This window comes from Festucalex cinctus, chromosome 21 (assembly GCF_051991245.1).
Source record: "Festucalex cinctus isolate MCC-2025b chromosome 21, RoL_Fcin_1.0, whole genome shotgun sequence".
Classification (NCBI taxonomy): domain Eukaryota; kingdom Metazoa; phylum Chordata; class Actinopteri; order Syngnathiformes; family Syngnathidae; genus Festucalex; species Festucalex cinctus.
Window position 1 is genome coordinate 17,068,813 of NC_135431.1, and position 20,323 is coordinate 17,089,135.

Genomic DNA, 20,323 nt, shown 5'->3' on the forward strand with positions numbered 1-20,323 from the left:
CACGATCCCCTATTGAAAAAGTGAACTGGTCTGACAGTAAGCTTTTAGTCGAATTAGAGGTTTTATAGCCCATGATTACACATGTACATAATGTATGTACTCTATAGGTTTGCTTTGGCCAGTCAGTAAATTGTCTACATTTCGCCTTTCCACGATTCTCTGAGGAATTCCATTTCATCACAGAGAAATGGAGGGCTGACATGTTGCTAGGTAACGACTCCTTCTCGGAGCCCACTCAGCCTGCACCGAGCCTGTCGGACACAATGGCAGGCTCGCTAACCACATGTACTGTGCATTTTGCTCGCATCGGCTCACTTGCAAGCCAGCAAATGAAAGTTTTCATTTCGATGGGGAAGTGAGATTTGTTTTGTTTTTTTATTCAGACTGTCATTATTATATCGAATATCGTGCGTTATATGCAGCGTGCAAGCAAACCAGGCTTTCTTGTCAAGGCAGAGATTTGTTGGCTGATGTCACCGATTGGCCACGTGACTCATATCTGCTCTCACGTCAATATGTCGACTGTCTCTCCTCAGCATCTCCAAGTTTGACGAGCGCAGCGCTTTCCTCTACGTCCTTCACAATGCAGAGGACTTCCAGATTTATTTCTGCACCGAGATGCACTGTAAAAGGTCGGTGCACTCCAACACTATTTTCACTTTTAACTTTATATCAAAGTTTTATTTATGGGTTGGAATTTGTTCCATAAAGCTTGGAGCTTGGTTGCACACAGGTATAATTAATCATCGTTCTGAGATCAGGTTGTGCTGGTTGAAATGTAGCAATTTAAATCACAAATGGTGTCGTAGTGATGCGTAAGTAATTTGCATCAGCCATGAACGTTGTCAACCCTTGTTTGTCACTGTGTTCTAGAACAAACTGCAATAGGTGAAAATCCATTATATAGAAACACTATATAAAGAATATTTTTAATATAGTTTTTCCTCCCATACATTTGACACATTTTAATTATTAAAACACACTTTTAGTATTAATTTTTGGCAAAGTGTGCTTGCTTAAAGCTTGTTTCCTTCCATCTTAAATTTACTGTAAAAGTGACACGTAGAATAATAAAAAAAACAACAACAACAACAATTAAACATTGTGTATTATTTAACTCATTCACTGGCATCCATTTTGACTGAAGCAACCCCCTTCGCTCCCGGCTGTTTTACTGAATTTTGACTGATTTTGCAAGGCACACAGAATATTGTGTTCCCTTGATATAAAAACATGGAACCTACCAAAAGAAAGATTAGAGTCTCTTCTTTCATCTCGGAAAAAAAAGTATATTTCTATCGGTTTACGTTTTGCAGCATTTAGTATTAGAATATAGCTAAGTTTCATCATTATTCACAACTCTGTTTAAAACTGTGGGGAAAGCAGCTAGTTTTCATCATGGCCCTGGTTAATCTCTTCTACTCTGCTGCCACCTGCTAGCCGTTTTTGTAATAACTACCATTGCTTCAACCATTCTCTTCAATTCAGAGGCTGCATCAAAGTCTTCTGTATGCTCTGGACTAAAAATATATATATATATATATATATATATATATTTAAATACGTCTTTGGGACAATGGTAATATTTAAAATAGAACATATTTATACGTTTTGGGGAACAAATTAGTGACATACAATTTTTAATAGTGTTGTTCCGATACCGTTTTTTGGCTCCCGATACCGATACCCAGCTTTGCAGTATCGGCCGATACTGATACCATACCGACACTTAAGATTTGTTTTTTCCTCAACATGAAAAAGCTGTCCTGCCATTGGTTCAGAGCATTCAAGGGCCAATAGGATATCTTAGATCGGCATGCAGTGAACATGTCACATACCAGTGAATGTCGTGCACCAGCAAGGCACAAGATTCTGCATCCAAAATCCTATATTAGCGTTGGAATTAATGGTATCGGCATATTACTTGTGAGTAGTCACCGATACCGATACCACTGTTTTAATGCAGTATCGGCACCTCTGCCGATACCAGTATCGGTATCGGAACAACACTAATTTTTAAGTATTGTTTTTAAAATTCTTTTATTAAAAAAAATAAACATTGTGTATTATCCATCCATCCATTTTCTTGACCACTTATTCCTTACAAGGGTAGCGGGGGTGCCGGAGCACATCCCAGCTGCTTTGGGCAGTAGGCGGGGTACACCCTGAACTGGTTGCCAGCCAATCACAGGGCACACAGGGACAAACAACTCACAATCCACACTCACAAGCACACCTAGGGACAATTCGGAGCGCCCAATTAACCTGCCATGCATGTCTTTGGAATGTGGGAGGAGACCGGAGTACCCGGAGAAGACCCACGCAGGCACGGGGAGAACATGCAATCTCCACCCAGTAAGGCCTGGACTCAAACCCGAGTCCTCAGAACTGGGAAGCGAACGTGCTAACCGCTCACTCACCGTGCCACCCCACATTGTGTATTATTATATACTTATTATTAAAACAGCAAAGAGTTCAACTGAACCATATAATGTCGACGAACGAGGTTCCGCTTTCTTGATGCTAACAGGCTAAGCGAAGTTAGCATACATGTTCTAAGAACTGGTAGAACCCACAGAGATGCAGATACTCACAGGCATATATTCTCTCTGCTTTGATATTAGTGCTGAAGTTATCGTTGGGGATCTTCTCTGCCTCTTTTTTTCTTTCTCTCAATCACGTTGCAGCTCGTCAAGTAAACCTCAATGCAGCTTGGTATTTTCTGGCATACTGTAAAGGCTTGCAACTCTAAATTTGGACTTCTATATAATGTAAAAACTCATTTAAAAAAAAAAGTCACTTAAAAATGTGCAAAATTGTGGAGGTGCCAATGATGAATAAAATATTTTCTCCAACTATTATGGTACGTCAGTTGATAAAATAGACGGTGCCCTCTTGTGGCCATTTTATGATCACAAACTAAAAATCAATAGGATGTATAACTTGATGGTTTTTTGTCCTGAGGAGGAATTATCTCATGCAATGACGATCCACGCTTGAGCCCTCTGGTGCTACATTTCACACACCGCCGCTGCCGTCCCTGCCAACACACCTCGCTCCATTTCCTGATCCTCACTCACCAAACACTTGAGCGTTCACATCAGACTCTTCCGAGCGCCATAATGTGGCATGTGAGCGTCAATGAGTCATGCCTGCTGTTGTCATGGCGCTCTTCTTTGCATAATAGAGCATAAAGAAGTGACTGTGGGGACCATGTACGTACGCACACGTGCGGCACCTCCATGCGCACCATACGGCAGGATGACAACGTGCTACATCTCAGGTTGTGTGCGCTGAGGGGTGTTAAAGGTCGTTATCGTTGTGGCTGCGTGTGTGGGAGGTGCGCTTGTAAACATATTGAAACACCGTCTGGATAAAAGCCCCGGCCAAATACTTGATAATAATAGCTGTTTTATCGTATGCTGAAAGTTAACAGTTGAAACAAAAAATGCAAATCTTGACTTAAATGGAATGAAATGGTGATATGATGTAATTTGAAATAAATCGCTGAATTCAGGGTGCAAGTAGTCCTCGGCTAACGAACACAATGTGTCCGAGAGGTTGTTTGTAAGTCGAGTTTTTAAGTCCACTCACATTAAAGTTATTTCAAAATAACATTTATGAAATTAATTTTAAAAAAATGACATAAAAATATGTTTAAAAAAATCTATAAAGTACATAAATTAAAAATACATTAAATCCATCCATCCATCATCTGAACCACTTTTCCTCACAGTAAATTACATTTCCGATTGTAAGTCGAATTTATAAGTTGAGTTGCATTAAAGTAAAATTTTATTAAATCATTTAAAAAAAAATAAAAATGTTAAAAAAATAAAACAAATTATATATAGTATATTTTCTATACAGTACATAAATTAAATAAAAAATACATTAACTTACATCATCAATCCATCCATATGAACCACTTTTCCTCACAGTAAATTCAATTTCCGCGTCGCATTAGTAAGTCAAATCACATTACATTTTTTTGCAAAATAAAATTTTATGAAATTTTTAAAAAGTAAAATAAAATAAAAATATATTTTTTTAAAAATTGAAAAATGAAACAAATTAAATTATATACAGTATATATTGTCTATACAGTACATAAATTAAATAAAAAATACATTAAATTACATCATCCATCTATTATATGAACCACTTTTTCTCACAGTAAATTAAATTGAATTTTTACACTGAACAATGCAATAAAAACAAAATATGCAAAATAAATGGGGGAAGAGTTATCAAGTTGAGTTCATGTGAGTCTGCTGAAGTTGGTGTAATGTTGTCAGGACAAGTCAAGATGGCGACTGCCAAGTCAGATTCAAGTAATTTCGAAGCTGAAGAGATAGAACTTCATTACAGTACAGTACTGTACCATAATGTATGATGCAGCGCATGCTTAAAAATATTAATTTGCGAGCGAAATACGGCATTTATGGACATTCAACCTTTGTTCGTATCTTCGAATGTTCGTAAGTCGGCTGTTCGTAACGAGAGGACTACCTGTTTTTAGGTGATTTATTTATTTATTTATTTATTTTTAACTTCTTATCAATCAGGGTAAAATTTTTTGGACTAAGTAGGCGTGTCTTTGTCAGGTTCTGCGATCTGGTCAACAGCATCACTGAGGAGGCGTGGCGAGGTCCAGACGAGGGAGACTGCGATACTGATGCCTTAGAGGTGAAAAATAATACACTGTTTTGTTTTTGTTTTTGTTTAAACTCCTATTAAGTATGTAAGAACAACACTTGGCCACATTTTCATCACAATTTGCATGATGAGACTTTGCACCTGCTTTTTTGGAAGAACAAAACCAGTGACTGCTGCTTTATTTGCATATATTTAGGACCACACCCTTATGAACTCATTCACTCCCAGCCATTTTCACTGAAGCAACCCCCTTCAATACTGTTTTACTGGATTTAGACTGATTTTGCAAGGCCCACAGAATATTGTGTTCTATTGCTATAAAAGCATGGAACCTACCAAAAGAAAGATTAGTCTCTTCTTTCATCAGGAACAAAAAAGTATGTTTCTATCTTTTTTCCGTTTTGCAGCAATTAGCATTAGAACATAGCTAAGTTTCATCATTATTCATAAATCTAATTAGAATTGCGAGTATTTGAGCTTTTTTTCAACATGGCCCTGGTTGCTCTCCTTTGCTGTGCTGCCACCTGCTGGCTGTTTGTGTAATAACTAGCATTTCTTCAACCGTTCTGTGCAGTTGAGAGGCTGCATCAAAGCCTTCTGAACGTGTGCAAAAAAAAAAAAATGCATAAAAACGTATAAATATGTCTTTGGGGCATTTACAATAGAACGTATTTATACGTTTTTGGAAGCAAATGAGTTAAGAACCGGTGATCTCAAACCAAAATCAACATTGTTTCTTACTTATGCAATACAGTGTATGAAATTGTCCCTGCAGTACGACTACGAGTATGACGAACACGGCGAGCGGGTGGTTCTGGGAAAAGGCACGTTTGGAGTGGTGTACGCAGGCCGAGACCTCAGCAACCAGGTCCGACTGGCCATCAAGGAGATACCAGAGAGAGACAGCAGGTGAGACATCGAGGCTTTAAGTACGACTTCATTTAGGGACTGGAATAAATTGTGTTTTTATTCATTTCAACATAAACGTTTCAGGTTACAAACAAGCACACAGAGCCAATAAAGTTTGTAACTTGAGGTTCCACCGTCATTTGTTTTTAGCGAAAAAAAAAGCCGCTCTATCAGTGACACAGAATTAGTCCATGTTAATACAACACGTTTTGGAGGATTCTCGGTTTTCGCCACAGACAAGTCTTTTCTTGTTCATCTCATTGGAAAGTTTCCGCTCTGAAGTGAAAGTGAGAAGCCCAGATCAAAAAATGTGTCTGGTGCTTTGAGGCTTAGATTGAGCGCACATGAGAGGCTGCTCTGAGCAAAGAAGTGCAGCAGGCAGACACCCAGACTGAGTGATGACACTGGCACACAGAGACACTCACCATATGTCTTGGCGGCACAAAGCGGCGAGAATGTGGCTGAATAATTCAGAAAGGGTGCAACCTGACAGATTTGGTGTGTGGTTTAAAAAGTACTGCTGCCATGTTGGCTTTTTTTTTTTGGCATGTCACCATGTCAGGTTATGATTTCAAGTAGATGTGGAATTAGATTACTTCTTAAAGTTCAGAAGAGTTCATTCAATAAAAAGTGATATGAGTATTGTCATATGCAGTGTTGCCACAGTTACCTTGAAAAAGTAACTTAGTTACTTTACTGATTACTTGGTTTTAAAAGTAACTAAATTGCGTTACTGATTACTTGATTTTAAAAGTAACTAAGTTAGATTAAAAGTTACTTTTTTAGTTACTTTCAGCAGCTGCCGATAACACCATCTCAACATAAAAATAATGCAGTAGAAACGGAGTTCCAAATACTTTATTGAAAGTGCATTTTTAACATGAAAATAAAGTTTTTTTTAATGAAAAACAAAATAGGCAGTCTCTCTTGACTTCTTGTAATGTAAATACTTTTTATAAAACAAAAAATAAAAATCTATCCAGGTTGAAAATGAAAATCCCCTCAATTCCTCTATTGTTTGTTTGTTCCGCTATTCCAGTGTGTACACATGTATCAGTTTAAATATTTATTAGTAGTTATTGACAGTTATAATTGTTTTTTGGTTTGTTTGTTTTTTCTCTTCAAAATAAGGATCAGGAAAACAAAAGGTTGATAATTTAATGTTAAATATAAATATTTAACCTTTAGACAGACACCAACACAATTAAACAGAATATTTGCACATTGTGAAGTATTTCAGAAACATAAATTTAAGACATGAAATAAACCTACCGTCCAGCCAAAAGAAATATGAAGCCACCTTATGGAACAATAAATCTATCAAACACATTTTAACCACTTAATATATGCAAAAATATTTCCAAAAGTTCATTTCCCTTTTTAATCAACAATTTTTGTATTTAACAATTTTTTTTTCTTTTGTCATCACTTTCATTTTTGGTTAATGTATGACATCTTTTTTTGTTTTTTTAATCTGAGACACGATGATGACCACAGAATCACTACTGTTTATATTTTGTTTTTTGGGCTGTCGTAATCGCGGGCACGTCTCAGTTCTCCTATCTGCTGCTCATGCTAGTTGTAGACATTGACAGGGAGCCACAAACTGAGAAATGAGATACTTGCAGTGTGCTTTTAGCTTAGCTGGTGTGTTGGCTGTGGGACATACCTGTGTCGTTTGAATCCATGCATTGGATCGTCACGGGAGTTATTCTTTTTGGCTCGCGCGCAGTACCAACGCCGGCCCGAGACATACAAGTGCACCGAGAGGACTCGATAGCCATGGGAAATACAGAGATGTACGGCACCGGCTTCTGCTAACTGTCTCCATTTGTATGTTGTCACTCGTTGCGCGCGCGCGCGCCGTGTCGCGAGCACGGAAACACGGAAGTCGCTTGAATGGTGATGCTACTGAAATGTAAACAAAACAAGTAGAGCACGGCGCAGAACTCTTGCTATTGTTATGAAAACCATAAAGCCTCACTCGCAACCGATACGGTCGTTTAGCTCCCCTTGACGAACGATGGTTCGGTCGAATCGTTTTTTTGTTCCACCCCTACTGAAAACGTAACTTGTCTGACGTCACTCCCCCTGGCGAGAGGGCGGAGACGACCTCATCCCATAATGCTTCACGGACCAGTTGAGGATGGAAATAAATTATTTTTTTTACCACTTTTATGGTCCATAATGCACACTTTTTTTGTTGTGTTGTGTGCCTGTTGGTTAATAAAACTAGTAGTAAAAGTATCATCACTTTTGTTTTGAATGTGCAAACCATTCATGACCAGACCATGGCTGAATTCAGTGTGGTGATCAATGACTTCTGCCTCATCTTCGTAGTTAGCAGTAGTTGTTTGTGACTGTTACAACAGTGTGGTAGTTTGCCTTCTTCATGAAAATGTGGAGTAACGCATTGATTCTCTGGACAGTAACTTTAATCAGACTACTTTGTAGAATAAAGTAACGCGTTAGACTATTAGTTACTTTAGAAAGCAACTTTTTTGAGTAAAAACGCGTTACCGGCAACACTGGTCATATGGCATGACTCCTTCTTGTGGTTGGCTCCAAGTCAGCCTTTAATTATTTCAGAATCTCCAAAATTGATTTGCTGAGTAATCGATTTGTCGAGTTTTCAAAAACGTTTACACAATATTTGAATGACAGCAGCCTAATGACGTTTAGTTTTTTGGGGGGGTTGTAGGTACTCACAGCCCCTCCATGAGGAGATTGCCCTCCACAAGCACCTCAAACACAAGAACATCGTCCAGTACCTCGGCTCCATCAGCGAGAACGGCTTCATCAAGATCTTTATGGAGCAGGTGCCTGGAGGTAAACTGGCTGCGGACATTATCACATTGTTTGCACATGAAAAGTTCTGAGTGTAAGTCAGAGGTAGGCTTAGACGTGAATTTACCCGGGTCATGGCACCAATCAGAAAGTTCTGCGCAAACCTTTACATGGTCCTTTTATCTTTCTTGCAATATTAAGATTAAATACTAGAAAACTACTTTTCAGTCGAACCATTTAATGGTTCATAAATATACAATATAAAGTACATAAATATTGAGTACACAGCTGTGATTCTGCTCATGACTGTATTTTCTTAGTGAAGTTGTCGTGTTAAAATAAATAAATACAAATAAGTCATCCTGAGCAGTTAGCTGGATTTGGATGTTATCCAGCCCTATTTCGTACCCATCGAATATAGTATTTGTGTTTTTAAGATTTGCTCTGTCAGGGAAGATGGTAGTCATTACATAGTCCATTACAACTCTAGTAGTCGGCCTACTCACCTTTTCCATTATCTTCTCGCCGTCCTCACAACCAAAGCAGCTATTAGAATAACATTTTCACACCCTACTATTTCACTGTTTATTTTTAACGGCATAGACAGAGGTAATTGTTTTGATTTTGTTTTTTCTCCCAGGCCCCACCGCAGCTGTAAAATTTACTGTGGCACATTGACAGTAATAAGCATTTCGAGGCAAAAAAAAAGATCAAGATGCACTTTTTGGACATTCAAAGTTCATATTTAGACTATTTAAAACTACATCCCTGCTATAGCTAGACACATAACTCATTCAATGATAACACCTGTTGCTTATTCTTTCACTTTTGTTCACCAGTTAAAAGCTGTAACAAATGCATAAAAAATGTTTACATGTTTTAAAATAAAATAGTGCAGTACAATAGTATTGACTGTGATTGGCTGGCGACCAGTTCAGGATGTACCCCGCCTACTGCCCATAGCCAGCTGAGATAGGCTCCAGAACCCCCCGCGACCCTTATGAGGAGTAAGCGGTTCAGGAAATGGATGGATGGATGGATGGATGGATGGATGGACAATAGTATTGTGCCCCATTTGTCTGCCTTAAGATGAACAAGCTAGCATGCTAACGTTTTGTAAGCTAAGTAAGTTAATTACTAGCTTAAACGCTAATTGCTAGCTCAATGCTAATCGTAATCGTTTGATACAAACTTAAAATTAACATTATACTGATTTAGATCTTATGTTAGAAAAAAAAAACTACCCAAGGACATTTAAAAAAAATCTTTGACCATTCACTTTAGGGCAGACAACAAAGCTTAAGAGTGATGTCAATAATACCAACGCAACCTGAAAGGTCTCCTGGTTAAAGTAGCTGTTTTAATGCTAATGATAGAGACGTCTCAACTCAACATCAGTTTTGCGGTAAAAAAAAGAACAAAGCAAACATTTTGAAGTGCGAATACAGGTTTTTTTTTTTTTTTAACAAGTAAATACATATTTATATCAGTAAATAAATAAGAAGTAGTGAATAAAGAGATAAATAAATACATTAATAAGTGGACTAAACATCAAACTCATACACACCACAAAACACCAAGTACAAGTTTCATGGTGCGCCAAAAGCCAAAGAATACAGATGTGTTTTAAGACGTGTTTTAAAAGAGGATAACGAGGGGGATTGCCTAATATTTAGTGGAAGGTCGTTCCAAAGGGAGAGACCGGCAACAGCAAATGCTCGATCTCCTCTAAGCCTCCGCTTAGCCCTCGGTACCTCCAATTGAGTCTGGTCTGCTGACCTGAGGCACCGGGGTGCAAGAGCTCAGCGAGATAAGGTGGGGCAAGACCATTGAGAGATTTGAAAACAAATAGAAGAATTTTAAAGTGGATTCTAAATTTCACGGGAAGCCAGTGAAGAGAGGCCAGGATAGGGGTTATGTGTTCCCTCTTACGGGCACCAGTAAGGAGACGAGCAGCAGCATTTTGACAAGCTGGAGACGCTGCAGGGAGGACTGGCTGACAGGACTGACTGATCCCAAAATAAAGTGCATTACAGTAATCCATCCGAGATGTAACAAAGGCATGGATTACCATTTCTAAGTGCTGCTGAGATAGGAATTTTTTAGACCTTAGCCAGATGTCTAAAATGAAAAAAGCTGGATTTGACATCGCTTAAGTTGATAATGTAACAGCAACATGATTTTCATGCTGTGATTGTGATGATGATTATTTTTGTGTCTGTGTTTTTTTTCATGACTAATCAAATGAACTTAGTCTTCTTGCATCTTATGTAGGGAGTCTGTCTGCGCTGCTTAGATCCAAGTGGGGGCCACTGAAAAACAACGAGCCCACCATAGGCTTCTACACACGGCAGATCCTGGAGGGCCTCAAATATTTGCACGACAATCAGATCGCACATCGGGATATCAAGGTAACAAATTGTTTACACTATATACAGTATATAGTTCATTTATTTGAAAGCAAGGACGGGGCTTTGACACACTTTTTAAACGTATTAACTTGATTTGAGTGTTTCAAATATATGTGAATGCAAGAAAAAAATATTTCAAGCATGGAACTCGGAAAATTGTTTCTAACCCTTTATTGAGCCATTTGAAAAAGAATTATAAAAAGTGTCGCCGCATGTTGTGATGTAACCATGCATTTTTATTTGTGTCCTGGAAATCTTGGGATTCAGTTCAACAATGCCATCACTCTGTGTTGACTCATTAAACTGGGAGTTGTTCTTCTCACTGTGTGTTTTTGAAATCCTCAGGGTGATAACGTGCTAATCAACACCTACAGCGGCGTGCTAAAGATATCCGATTTTGGCACATCAAAGCGCTTGGCTGGGATTAACCCCTGCACTGAGACGTTCACAGGTACACACTGATTCAACGTGCCTGCTCTGTAAAGCTAATTTAAGCATTTCACGTGTGCAGGATTATGCAAAACTACTAAAGAGGTTTTATGTGAAACTCATGCAAAGGAGTAGGTGTGATGCAAGGATAAATATCCACAACAAATCTTAATGTTTTTTGTTTTTTTTGTGCCACCTCCAAAAATTTTCATGGAAATGAGTTAAAGATATTTTGTATAATCCTGCCCACAGACAAAAACAGCACTCTCACACCAACCAATAAATACTTCACTTCATTAGTAGATGTTAGGTTTACACACCAAAACGTATAAGAAACACAAGGATGAGAAGACAAGACTTTTACTCGCAGCGAGGAGAGCAGAGTTGCCAGGTACAAGCTGTCAAAGATGCTCTGGCAATTCTCTTGCGTCCTCTCTTTTTATCGGGGTTTATTTCCTGTCCGGTTACAAAAATAGCATTGCACTACTAAGGGGTGGAGAAAGCGCAATAGTGCAACGCTGCATTATCTAAAAATAACATATCTCTCTGCTTGGACAGAAGTGTGTTGCAAATAAGCATGTGATTATCCATTAGCAATGAAAGTTCTCGTTTTCGCTTTTGCCCCAGACGGTGTGACTCATTTTAAACACAGCCACACTGTCTGGTACAGTTCATCTGAAGAAAGCAGTTCCCTTAAGTTTATATGAGTGTAAAGCATGTTAGCAAATGCATATAATAATATATACACTTTAAACTTAACAGTAGAGAAAACCCATTTACATTTATGGAAATAAAGTGAGCATAGTTGTGAGCCATGTGGCACTCCAGTCCTGAGTGCGGATTCGTGTGTGGTCTGCGGTCAGACGAGGCGGGTTTGCAGCACTCGCGCCTCACTTTTTGTCCGACATCCGAGTGGAGCAGATGGAGCTTTACCTTGAACTGTTGACAAAACTGGGCTGTTCCTTTTTTTATAGGCGAGGTCTGCTTTAAATGAGCCGCCGCCTGTTTTTAGCACGGCTTGCACTTCTCAGAGCAGTGAATAAGTCAGTAAGCTATTATTAGCACAATGAGCGTGTTATTTCTGGAAGTAGCCGTTCTTGCTGGAGGCTCCAATAAAGCAAGCTTATTGTAAGAACATGGCGTCAAGTCAGCATGATGTCATGTAGTGTATCCTTTGGCTACAAAAAAAACATGACATCGTTTTCACAGGGGCTCCTTTCCAATGTTTTGTTTCCAAAAAAAATGTGTAATTCTCAAACCTTCTTTTGTTGTGTCACAGCTTTCAGTTTTGAGGTTCAAATCAGCTCAAATTCACAAATAGCCCTAATAAGAATAAATGCTGTGGAAAATGGATGGACGCCATGGCAACCCCAGGACATCTATTAATATCCTGAATGTTTTATCCAGTAATATGTCAACTCTGCTTTTTCTTATTATTATTTTTAGGTACACTACAGTATATGGCTCCGGAGATTATAGACAAGGGTCCTCGTGGGTATGGCAAGCCAGCCGACATCTGGTCTCTGGGTTGCACCATCATCGAGATGGCGACTGGGAAACCTCCTTTCTATGAACTCGGGGAACCGCAGGCCGCTATGTTTAAGGTAAGAGACATCAGCGGTATGCAATTCACAAGATTTTGTGTTTAAAAAAAAAATGTTTGGCCATACAAACCCCCCCTATGTATCGATCAAGCATGTGGAATAAATAGTCATATAGACATAAAAGGTTTTGATGAATAACTACTTTTGTAATCAGAGGCTAGTAAAAATATTATCACGTTCAGTTTAAAAGGTAACAAAAAATGCTTTCAACATCTCAACTTTTTAAAAGTGAAGACAATCTGCAATGTATTTTGGCAAGAAACATGAAGTTGATGCACATAAATTGCTTTCACGGGCCACATAAAGTGATGCGGCGGGCCGGATTTGGCCCGCATACCTTGGGTTTGATATCGGTGCCCCCGGTAAATGATATCAGTAATGCATCATTTTATAATGAATGTCAACAAATATGTTAAATCTTTCATTTTGCTAATTTAATGCCGATAAAATGAAGTGCCAATATGCTTCATTTCTAACATCATTTGCATGACGGAATGACAAATATTTGCACATCAAATTTAATATTGTGCTTTTTTTCATAATTTATTCACAATATCTTTGATTCACTGGAGTCAATCAAAGATATTTAGTCAAATTTTTGCATGTTGGGGCTTGACTGTTTTAAATTATGAAAAAAAAGCACTATATCTCCTTAAATTGATGTGCAAATGTTTGTCATACTTGATTTGTAGTATTTGTCATAAATTATTATTTTCGCGTTCATTTTTAGTGTGAAGAAAATTAGTCACATAGATATATTTAATACAACACTAATTCTTTTTGAAGAAATTTGAATTATAAATTAGAATAGAATAGAAAATTTCCATTAACTCATTTACTCCCAAAAACGTATAAATACGTTCTATTTTAAATATTACCATTGCCGCCAACCCCACGATACGATACGTATCACGACACAGGGGCCACGATACGATACGTATTGCGATACATATGTATCCCACATAAGACACATTTTATTTTGTTTTTTTAAACAAAATATAGGAAAATTGGTACACTGAGACACGTGCCATGTTAAGTTTATAAGTAAATAAATGTTGATATTCTTCCTCTGCTTTAATTTTTCTGAGTAAGACACAATGTCCAATCACTGGTGAGCTATTTTTGCATTAATTAAAGGCAATTAACTTCAAAGACGCTGCTGGTTTTTAGTTTTAGGTACAATGCAAGCTGCAAAGGCAAACCTTAACTGCCTATTTAAAGTTAGCAAGCAATATCGATTCTGACGCCTGCGTATCGATACGTGCATTGTAATGAGGCCCGCAACGATATATTGCCGTATCGATTTTTTGAGCACACCCCTACTTAGCCATATTCTAATGCTAATTGATGCAAAATGGAAACAGCTAGAAATACACTTTCTTTCCTGATGAAAGAAGAGACTTTAATCTTTCTTTTGGTAGGTTTCATGTTTTTAAAACAATAGGACACAATATGCTATGGGCCTTGCAAAATCAATCCAAATCCAGTAAAACCGCAAAAATGTCCTGGGAGTGAATGAGTTAATTTTGTGCAATTTTAAGGAAAAATGCTATCTTGGGATATATTGCTCTTTGTTAAAAAAAAATGTCTATCATTGTTTTCTTTTGGGAAATTTTATCTATCAAAAGTATTTGTAATAAGTAGCGTTGTTACGATACCGTTTTTTGGCTCCCGATACCGATACCGATACCCAGCTTTGGGGTATCGGCCGATACCATACCGATACTTGAGTTTTTTTTTTCCTCAACATGAAAAAGCTGTCCTGCCATTGGTACCGAGCTTTCAAGGGCCAATGGGATATCTTAGATCAGCATGCAGTGAACATGTCACATACCAGTGAATGTCGTGCACCAGCAAGACACAAGATGCTGCATCCAAAATCCTATATTAGCGTTTGAATTAATGGTATCAACATGTTACTTGTGAGTAGTCACCGATACCAATACCACTGTTTTAATGCAGTATCGGCACCTCTGCCGATACCAGTATCGGTATCGGAACAACACTAGTAATAAGGGAGTTGAGTACTGTATTGATTGAGTCATTTTAATAATTAGCCTATATGCACATCCCTGTAACTGATATTGAAATTTCTTACTCTTGTAGTTGGTCATCCAAATCATGCGATATCACCTTTTTTCTTTTTTTCTTTTTTTTTGTGTGGAAAGAAATCATAGCTCATGCCTGTGTCAATAGCAGCGCGCTGTAACGAGATCATACCAAGTAGAGAGCATAAACATGATCTCCGTATGAACTATTGTTGCAACAAACAAACGTGACGTGTCGGTGTTTTCCACTCCCGGCTTGCGTGCGTCTTTCTTTGAGCACGCTGACGTGAATGAGCCGCTTGCCAATTGTATGAATTGTTTTCCCAGTGCCAACACGGCACAGTAGGTTACAGTTCTCGAAAGGTCGTCTGGAACGCATTATAGCACGCCCATCTGAGGCTGAATCACGGAATATTCCATACGTGAATTTGGCTCATGTTACCATGTTATGAATGTTTCGTGAAGTCGACAAGATGAGGATTTTATTGACTAAGGGGCGAGTTCCACGTAGAATGTCACAAAAACATCAATCATAGTTGAGCTATTTAATTTGCATCTTGTCTCATCCGTGTGGAATGTCTTACGGCTAATCGCGTGTCAACATTCCTCAAACAGCAACGTTTCGTTGCCAAGAAAGTCTCGTGCTTGAACCTTGACTGCTATTTATCAGCCGCGTAACCACACAGACGTTGGCTTAGAGGTAGAGATAGACCGATATGCTTTTTTCAGGGCCGATACCGATACCGATTATCGGTAGTCAAGGAGGCAGATAACCGATATTTGAAGCCGATATTCATTTGCAGTAAAAGTTAAAATGTTGGCACCAAATTTTTGAATATGCAAACTAGGGGTGTTAAAAAAAAAATCGATTCGGCAATATATCGCGATACTATCGCGCAATTCTCGAATCGATTCAATAGGCGGCTGAATCGATTTTTAAACTTCCATTTTTAATGGAAAAGTATTCAACAAAACATCTTACTTTGGGTTAGAGTTCACACCTTAAGCATGGAAGAATGTTTTATGAACGTAACATTAAGCCTTAATATTTTATTTTAATGCTGTTCAAGCATGAAATAGATTACAACCTGTATAAGACTGAAGTTTCAGATAAATAAATAATACATTTTCATACAAATCTTACACTCTACAAGTTTACTGATTAGCATTTTCTAAATTTGAATGAAAAAAATCGCAACAAGCGACTTATAAATTCGTATCGGGATTAATAGGTATTGAATCGAATCGTGACCTGTGAATCGTGATACGAATCGAATCGTCAGGTACTAGGCAATTCACATCCCTAATGCAAACCCTAACCGTTCTTTACAATGGATTCTCACACTGCACTATTCATTTTACATCCTTCCATCTGCAATAAGACGTTGGTGGCGGGGGGAGTTAAATGTGGGGGCCAACGTGACATTAGCTTTTATAGCATTTGGGATACTTGTAGTTTTATTCTATAAATGTTATATTTTTATATTTTGAAGTAATAGGAGGAACCCTGTCATTCAAAATGTGCATCATCTGTGGCATTACTTATTACTACAGCAAAAAAAAAAAAAAAAAAAATCCTTGAGAAAAACTATTCATCCCTGAACACCATACAGTTCTTGTAGACCTTATTATGATTATTGTTATTGTTACCATATAGACAGTATTGATAAGCTTAGGATCTTAAATCGAGAACAGCAATATCATGCTACTCTTCTCTACAAGAGAACTGTCAAAAGACACTTCATAATGTAGTTTATTGCCACTTAGGATGCCCCAATCAACTCAGAAAAAGGTAGAGTAAAATAACTTGGTTTTAATAATAGTAAGAATAACTTGGTTAAACAGACATTGTTGCGGTGGACCGCTGCCACTTTCTGCTGTTTAATGTGTTTTACACGTGTGTATGTGCACACTCTTCTCTCACTACTGTACTGTACTGTACTGTATCACTTAATGGCACAGATTTACTTGTCTAAATAATAACTGGGCTGCAACATTGCTAATTCACATTAACAAGCACTATCTTAGCTGTCCACATGAATAGTTACTAACACACGAGAAAGTTATACAACACACCAAACATGAGCTCATTATTCAAAGTATGATGCACGTAACGAAATTACATCACTAAACATTAATTGCAGCCGACTACGGCCGTAGATGTTACATATTAGTAGCATCCATTGGGAGGATAATGTCCCAACTGACGGCAGACATGACGTGAAAAGAGAGACAAAACGAGCAAATAAGCACACTATACTTTAGTGCACTTCTCTACTAATGCCAAACATACTACACACGTTCGTGTAGTTAAACGGTGTTTGAGACACTTAATTTGTTACGGAGCGGACTTTAACGAGGTGCACAACGAGCTGTCAATCAAATCAACGTCGAAGCTTAAGGCACACAATGGCAAACCAGTGCGACAAATAAACACAATATAAAGTAACTAAACGCTATTTAGTGTCACTGTGGCATCTAACTGCATAATAACGGCTATGCAACAAGTAGTGGACGTGACCCAGAATGCAATGTGTGCATCACGAGAGGTAAATATAATGACGTTACTCTACTCTTAACATGGAACTAGACAATATAATAATGACAACTGTTAATATTTGGAACCTTTCTAACAAACATTGTTTACTTAATTAAGTGAAAATTTGTGTGATTCCCTCCCCGAGTAGTTCAAGTAGCGAATTAGCTACTGGGTGTTAGCCTACATGCTAAGCTGAACACACCACTGTTAGCTAGCGGGGATTCAATGCAAGGCAATGCAGCTCCATTCATATAGTGCATTTAATACACAACATAATTCAATGTGTTTAGCTTATCATGGTGAAAAGTTCGGCGGAGTCTCTTCTCTTTTAACTTACCTTCGAAGCATGTGTCTCTCGCGTTGTGTCCGTGGGTGCGTGTGTGTGACAGGCTACTGTGATACATGGCATACACTACTGATTGGTTCTAGCTCTTGCACGGCTAACCAATCAAATGCTGCTATGGGCGTTACGTTGCTGGAGTTGGACTCCATAACAGACAGAGACGCTCTGGGCTGCATTCGAAGCGAAAAGACGGAGTTTTAAATGGATCGCTTATATCGGCCGTCAGATTAATAAAACAGGCCGATACCGATATGTACCAATATGTCAAATATCGGCCCCGATTATCGGCCCGGACGATTATCGGTCTATCTCTACTTAGAGGACCGACCCTGTGCGATTTGTGTGCTTACCTGCAGGTGGGCATGTTTAAGATCCACCCGGAGATCCCCGAGTCCATGTCAGCGGAGGCAAAGGCCTTCATCCTGCGCTGCTTCGAGCCCGACCCGGACCGCCGAGCCACCGCCTTCGATCTGCTCACAGACGAGTTCCTCACCGTCACCAGCCGCAAGAAGAGGAATAAAAATAGTTTGAATGGTGAGGAGTACACATCTGGATGTTTTTACAGCTGCTTATCAATCACGTGATTTTGAGATTAGTGGAAAACCGTTGAAAGTTGGGCCTTTGTAGACACATGAAAATGTTTTTCTTCCACTCTTTAACTGTAGTCATACTACTTTGCCCTGTTGAGCACTGACATATTTTGTGCATTTTTTTCCACAGCTCTGTCACCAGGTACAGGTGAGTGGCTTTGCTTTTTGTACTTTGTACTTTGTGCTTTTTGGGGTGGGGTGGCAGGAAGTTCTGTTGTGCGTATGCACACACCAAATGCCACAAACAATTCTTTTGGTAGTCAGTTAATCAACTACTCGGATCTTATTGCACTATTTTGCTTGTTGACTAGTCACCTAGTAGTCACGATTAGTCACCTAATTAGATCATAATGTACTTTTTTGCTAGTCAGCATGTGTTAGGAGAGAAGGAACATTGCAGCACAACAAATACCAAACAAAAGACCCACAGGGTCATAACTAGTCACTTAGTAGTCACGATAAGTCGACTAATCGGATTATATCTACCATTTTGCTAGTCAACTCGTCACAATTAGTCAAGTAATCAAATCATATGACAATTTTGCTTGTTGACTTTACTAGTCACCGAAACTAGTTACCTAGTACTCAAGCAAGATTAGTCAACTAATTGGATCATTATGTAATATTTTGCTAGTCAACTAGTCACCTAGTAGTCATGATTTGTCAAGTAATCAAATTATATGACAATTTTGCTAGTTGATCAGTCACCTCGTAGTGACGTTTAGTCAAGTAATTAGATCATAACTACCATTTTGCTAGTAGACTAGATACGATTAGTCAACTAATCAGATCATATATACTGTTTTGCTTGTTGATTAATCACCTAGTATTCAGGATTAGTCGACTGACAGGATCATATATACAATTTTGCTAGTCAACTAGTCACCTGTTACTCACAATTAGTTGACTAATCTGATCACATTTACTATTGTGTTATTCGACGAGTCACCTAGTAGAAACAATAAGTTGACTAATCGGACTAATCGACTAGTCTCATATGATTATTTTGCTAGTTGACTAGTCACCTAGTTGTTACGATTAGTCAACTAATCAGATCATATCTACCATTTTGCTAGTGGCATAGTCACGATTAGTCAACTAATTGGATCATATCTATTATTTTGCTACTCGACTAGTCACCTAGTAGTCACGATTAGTCGACCAATCGGATAATATCTACCATTTTGCTAGTCAACTCACAGTTAGTCAAGTAATCAAATCATATGACAATTTTGCTTGTTGACTTTACTAGTCACCTAGTACTCAAGCGAAGTTAGTCGACTAATTGGATCATTATGTAATATTTTGCTAGTCAACTAGTCACCTAGTAGTCATGATTTGTCAAGTAATCAAATCATATGACAATTTTGCTAGTTGATCAGTCACCTCGTAGTGACGTTTTGTCAAGTAATTAGATCATAACTACCATTTTGCTAGTAGACTAGATACGATTAGTCAACTAATCAGATCATATATACTGTTGTGCTTGTTGACTAATCACCTAGTATTCAGGATTAGTCAACTGACAGAATCATATATACAATTTTGCTAGTCAACTAGTCACCTATTACAATTAGTTGACTAATCCGATCATATTTACTATTGTGTTATTCGACGAGTCACCTAGTTGTAACACTAAGTCGACTAATCGACTAGTCTCATGACTATTTTGCTAGTTGACTAGTCACCTAGTCATTACGATTAGTCAACTAATCAGATCATATCTACCATTTTACTAGTGGACTAGTCACGATAAGTCAACGAAACGGATCATATGTACTATTTTGCTACTCGACTAGTCACCTAGTAGTCACGATTAGTCGACTAATCGGATCATATCTACCATTTTGCTATTCAACTCGTCACAATTAGTCAAGTAATCAAATCATATGACAATTTTGCTTGTTGACTTTACTAGTCACCTAGTACTCAAGCGAAATTAGTCGACTAATTGGATCGTTATGTAATATTTTGCTAGTCAACTAGTCACCTAGTAGTCATGAT

At 38.2% G+C, this 20,323-nt stretch overlaps 1 protein-coding gene across 2 annotated transcripts in view; it reads left to right on the forward strand.

Moving 5' to 3' along the window:
- Positions 1–20,323, forward strand: part of map3k5 (mitogen-activated protein kinase kinase kinase 5) — a 61,315-nt gene that overhangs the window by 31,416 nt on the left and 9,576 nt on the right. For both annotated transcript variants that reach the window (XM_077509851.1, XM_077509852.1), the window contains exons 13-21: positions 537–632; positions 4,608–4,689; positions 5,435–5,568; positions 8,270–8,397; positions 10,630–10,766; positions 11,112–11,217; positions 12,642–12,799; positions 18,086–18,263; positions 18,450–18,467. In XM_077509851.1, coding sequence (XP_077365977.1) covers positions 537–632; positions 4,608–4,689; positions 5,435–5,568; positions 8,270–8,397; positions 10,630–10,766; positions 11,112–11,217; positions 12,642–12,799; positions 18,086–18,263; positions 18,450–18,467 — 1,037 coding nt within the window. The remainder of the gene's footprint in view (positions 1–536; positions 633–4,607; positions 4,690–5,434; positions 5,569–8,269; positions 8,398–10,629; positions 10,767–11,111; positions 11,218–12,641; positions 12,800–18,085; positions 18,264–18,449; positions 18,468–20,323) is intronic.